The following is a 4,424-nucleotide window of genomic DNA, read 5'->3' on the forward strand; positions in this document are numbered from 1 at the left end:
AGGGCTGCGTTACGGGGGCACCGGCCGAGGGCTGCGTTACGGGGGCAGTGGCCGAGGGCTGCGTTATGGGAGCACTGGCCGAGGGCTGTGTTATGGGAGCACCGGCCGAGGGCTGCATTACGGGAGCAGTGGCCGAGGGCTGCGTTACAGGAGCACTGGCTGAGGGCTGCGTTACCGGGGCACTGGCCGAGGGCTGCGTTACGGGGGCACTGGCCGAGGGCTGCGTTGTGGGGGCAGCGGCCGAGGGCTGCGTTGCCGGGGCAGCGGCCGAGGGCTGCGTTGCCAGGGTGCTGACTGAGGGCTGCGCTGCAGGAGCATCGACCAAGGGCTGCGTTGCAGATTTGCTTGCTGACTGCTGTGCTGCAGGAATACCAGCTGAAGGCCGCAGAACAGTCTGATTGGACGGGGACTGGGTCAACAAGTAGTCTGCAGGATGAAAAGCTGTAGGAGGGAATTGTGAATTGTCAGCAACAGTGACTGAGCTTGAAGGGTTTCGTGGAGGTGAGACATCAAATGGTGCACTTTGGAAGGGAACAACAGCAATCGTCGAAGAATCTGCAGCAGCATGATTAGGATGCGAAGCAACAGAAGGACTAACATTCCCTGCAAAAAGACATTGAGGTAATTAACTTGTAATATTTTAACCTTTTTGAAAAATTAAACCATGTTGTTTTGATACTTAAGTCACATGTAGCATCTTTTGGGCTAACCAATAAAACTGTGAAATACAGAAAGGAATAAAAGTGTTGACAGAATTAATATTTTAACTTCCAATGTACTAGACAGCTACATAATCTGTTATTTCATTAATCTGACTAATGCTGTAGATACCTTAGAATGCTACATACACAATAAACATAATGCACCTCCTCTGACTTTCCAGTCAGAAAAGAAAATGTCTGAAGGAAAGCAATGAAGGAGTGATTGGAAAAAAAGTATATAGATGGGGAAGCAAAGAAAGAAAGGAGAATAAGTGAAAAGAAGAAAACAAACAACAGATGCAAAAGATACTGGACAACATATCAGAAAGGCGACTACAGAGATTTCACATGGGCAATAATGGTCTTGCCAGCATTTTGAGAAAGACAGGAAAATCCATGTCATTTCTGGGGGGTCAATATTGGACCTGCAATTTGGATTTGAACACCTAGAGGCAGAAATCGTGCTTCTCAAGTGTTAAGAGTTGTCAACCAATCAGAGGGTCTAATCACACATGGCACTGCCTTAACAAGATGGATGTTCAGCATTGATTCCCTCTTCAGAACCTTAGAGGGGGGCTTGTGGCAACTATTGGGGGGTGGAGTTCATAGGTCATGAAGGGACAGTTTGTTTCTGGGAAGATGGACGTGTGTTGGGGGAGTTGGAGATATATGGGAGGTGGAGGGCTTGTAGGGGGAAGGAGGTCATTGTGAAAAGGGGTTGAGTAGCTTTGGACATGGGGATGGATCAAGGGGAGTAGGGTGTCAGAGCAGATAGGGAGAGCATGAGGGAAGGAGTGAGGAGAGGCAGAGGGCAGGGAATGAAGGAAGACAGGCATCAGTAGGGGTGGGACTCGGGTGTTGGGGTAAGGGAGAGCATCAAGGAGCAGTCTGCTCCAAACTGGCACTGACTGAGGTGTATGCATTCTGTCAGCCTCAGCAAAAAAACATTTTTAACCTTCGATGCTCAATCAAGTTTTTTATATCCACAGGACTAAAGTGAAACAATGTTGAATATTGTAACTTAAAATGAGGACTTACTGTATTCCTATTTTCAAAAACTATGATGTTAAGCATAAATCCTAAGTAAAGGCTGTTGTGGTGGAGAGCCAGAAGACTCGGGTTCAAGTCCCACTTGCTCCGGAGGTGTGTCGTGACATCTCTGAACAGGTTAGTTAGAAAATATCTAAAATCCAAATTAAAAATGTAATGTTTCAACATAAGAATCACAGCGAGTATACTTACTTCTTGGAGCTAAAGATTCAAGTTTCTGTTCCAAAAAGTCTGCAAGATCATTGTATTCTTTGTTCCGTAATGCATTTATCAATTGCCTTTCCCAATTTTGCCGTCTTCTAACGGAATCCAAGAGAATAGGTACGGCTGCCTCATTTCCTTCATATTTGGCTTCAGCTCTTATTTTTTCCTAAACAAGTGAAAGGAGAGCTTTTCGTTTGAAATGCATGGTTCAGGAGAGAGTTTGGAAAAGCATCCTTTATTTTCCATCCCACTATGCGAAAGCCCTCTAATTTTCAATGCAGTTTTATCTATATTCTCACCTTTTTTATTTGAGTTGGACTTTGGCAGAGCTTTTCATCATCTGTTATGTGTATTTCCTTTTACTTTCTTCCCATCACCACACTGCCACTCTTTTTATTTCAAAAAGACAATTCTAATTAATCAACTTTTGAGTTGTACCACTCATAAACTCCTCACCACAAAGGCTTTGATAAAGGGTGAGTGGGTTGGGGGTTACGAAAGGCTAAACCATTGGGAATTTGAAAATGCCACTCTGAAGTGATTTGGCCGAAGTGCTTTTCCTAGTACAGGGTACAGAAGCAATAGGAAGTCCGCCTATCTTACGAAGTGAAAGTGTGAATAAATCAAATCAAACAGTTTAATATTTCCTACATTCCGAACACAGGCAAGTTACTTGGGGTGGAAATTAAAGCTCAAGGCTGCAGTCCATCTCCCAGCCAGAAATAGATGACAACCCCTCCACAGCCATTTCCAGAAGCCCACAAATACAATTTACTGCCTGCTGTTCATGATCCTTGCCTTTGAAGATCAACAGCCAGCGGCCGGACAGATGGAGGCCCAGAGCAGAGGCTAACACTGGGGTACCAAGAAGGTGGGTGAGGCAGGATCACTGCAGCCAGTCAAGCTGGTTCTAGGGACAGGAACAGGGGAATTGTGGAGGGCATTGAAGGGGAGATCCCCGTGGAAGTAGAGTCCTTGCTGCTGAGACACAGAGTGCCTGATCAGGAGCCCTGCTCTCCAATTAAGTCTGCAGGAGAGACCACTACAGGCTGCCAACTCACTAGTAGAATGGATATTTTTTAATCAGCCTGTTCAGAGATGACATTACACACTACCTGGACCAGGTGGGACTTAAATCCCGGTCTCCTGGCTCAGAAGTAGAGACACTACTACTATGCCATAAGAGCCCTGCAGTGAAAGGATGTTAATAATGTCAGGCCAGAGTCCTTGACTTACCCTTTCTTAACTGCTGAAGGGCCTCAATCGGTCTCAAGGTGGGAATGGTTCCTTCAACTTGCCCAAATGCAACTAAATCAAGGGATCAGGAATGCCACAGGCTTTCCACCCTCCAATAATACAACCTTCATGTTTCCCACCCCATTCCTGCCTTTTGGGTGACGAGGGCATTAGGGTGGGGGGAGGAGCTGGAATTTAAATTCCACCTGTAAATGTTTTTAACCGCTTCTTGTGAAACTATTATTGCACAAACTAAGTCTTCAAATTCCAGCTGTAATACTTCTACAAGCAAAACCGTTGCTCTAAGCAGAGCCAAGCAAACCATTTTTTATGTAACAAGGTAAATGTTACTTTTTCTATATTAAGAGAAATAGCATGCTGTTTTGCATAAAGCCATGTTGAACTAACAAAATTGATATCATCTTAGATCCAAATAAATATGCATCATAACCTTTTTTAGCAATAGAAATGGAGTTACCTGGTCCATCTGAGTAAGACAGGGAAGATGTGGTAATAATTCCACTGCGTTAATTTTTAAATAATCTGTCATTCTCCCCCTTAGGTACTTGTATAGCTCGTCACTCACATACGACATTGTGAATGGTTTTTAAACCTTAAAACAAAACAATTTAAAGGATTATCCCTTATTTCTTAACTACTAAAGCAAAATAAAACTACAAATCATGACTGCTAAGGCAAGACAGATAAGCCTTATATTTGAAAACAAAGCGGCATCAAGTCCTGTAGTTTTTACTATGTGCATTTGAGTTTTGATAATTATGACATCAGACCTGACACCAAACTCTTAACTTATCAGGCTCAGCTCTCTCCACTCTTCTGTCTTGGGCTGAAGCATAGGTAATTTACAGATCCCATATCAAGTCCAACATCATCAATATTGTCTCACAGTGACCTTGTAAATTAAGCGAGAGAACAAAATAATAAAGTTGAGCATCCTGTGAGGATGTCTCACAATAGCTGAGATGGACATGTTGTCAAAACCATTCAAATGGTTCTGTACAAAAAGCTACGTCAGGGAGTCCATACACACAAAGGTCAAAAGAAATGCTTCAAAGACAAACTCAAAACCTCAACGAAAGTCAACACATGGGAAGCGCATGCCCAATTACAGAAAAAATGGTGTCAAGATCTCTAAACAACAAGAGCAGCCACTCAGAGAAAGAATAGTGAGTTAGGAAGACAGAGTAGATGCTTGAGCTAACAATCCACCGC

General features: G+C 43.7%; 1 protein-coding gene across 2 annotated transcripts in view; it reads right to left on the reverse strand.

The window, feature by feature from the left end:
• Nucleotides 1–3,799, reverse strand: part of LOC109923718 (flocculation protein FLO11-like) — a 26,067-nt gene extending 22,268 nt beyond the window's left edge. Inside the window, exons 1-3 of one of the 2 annotated variants that reach the window (XM_048592430.1) lie at nt 3,670–3,799; nt 1,944–2,121; nt 48–603 (exon numbers count right to left, since the gene is read on the reverse strand). In XM_048592430.1, coding sequence (XP_048448387.1) covers nt 48–603; nt 1,944–2,121; nt 3,670–3,786 — 851 coding nt within the window. In that variant the 5' untranslated portion in view covers nt 3,787–3,799. Of the gene's footprint in view, nt 1–20; nt 604–1,943; nt 2,122–3,669 lie in introns of both variants that reach the window. The other variant, XM_048592429.1, reaches the window with a different exon arrangement.
• Nucleotides 3,800–4,424: the final 625 nt, after the last annotated feature.

This window comes from Rhincodon typus, unplaced genomic scaffold, assembly GCF_021869965.1.
Source record: "Rhincodon typus isolate 14 unplaced genomic scaffold, sRhiTyp1.1 hic_rhity00001193, whole genome shotgun sequence".
Lineage (NCBI taxonomy): Eukaryota > Metazoa > Chordata > Chondrichthyes > Orectolobiformes > Rhincodontidae > Rhincodon > Rhincodon typus.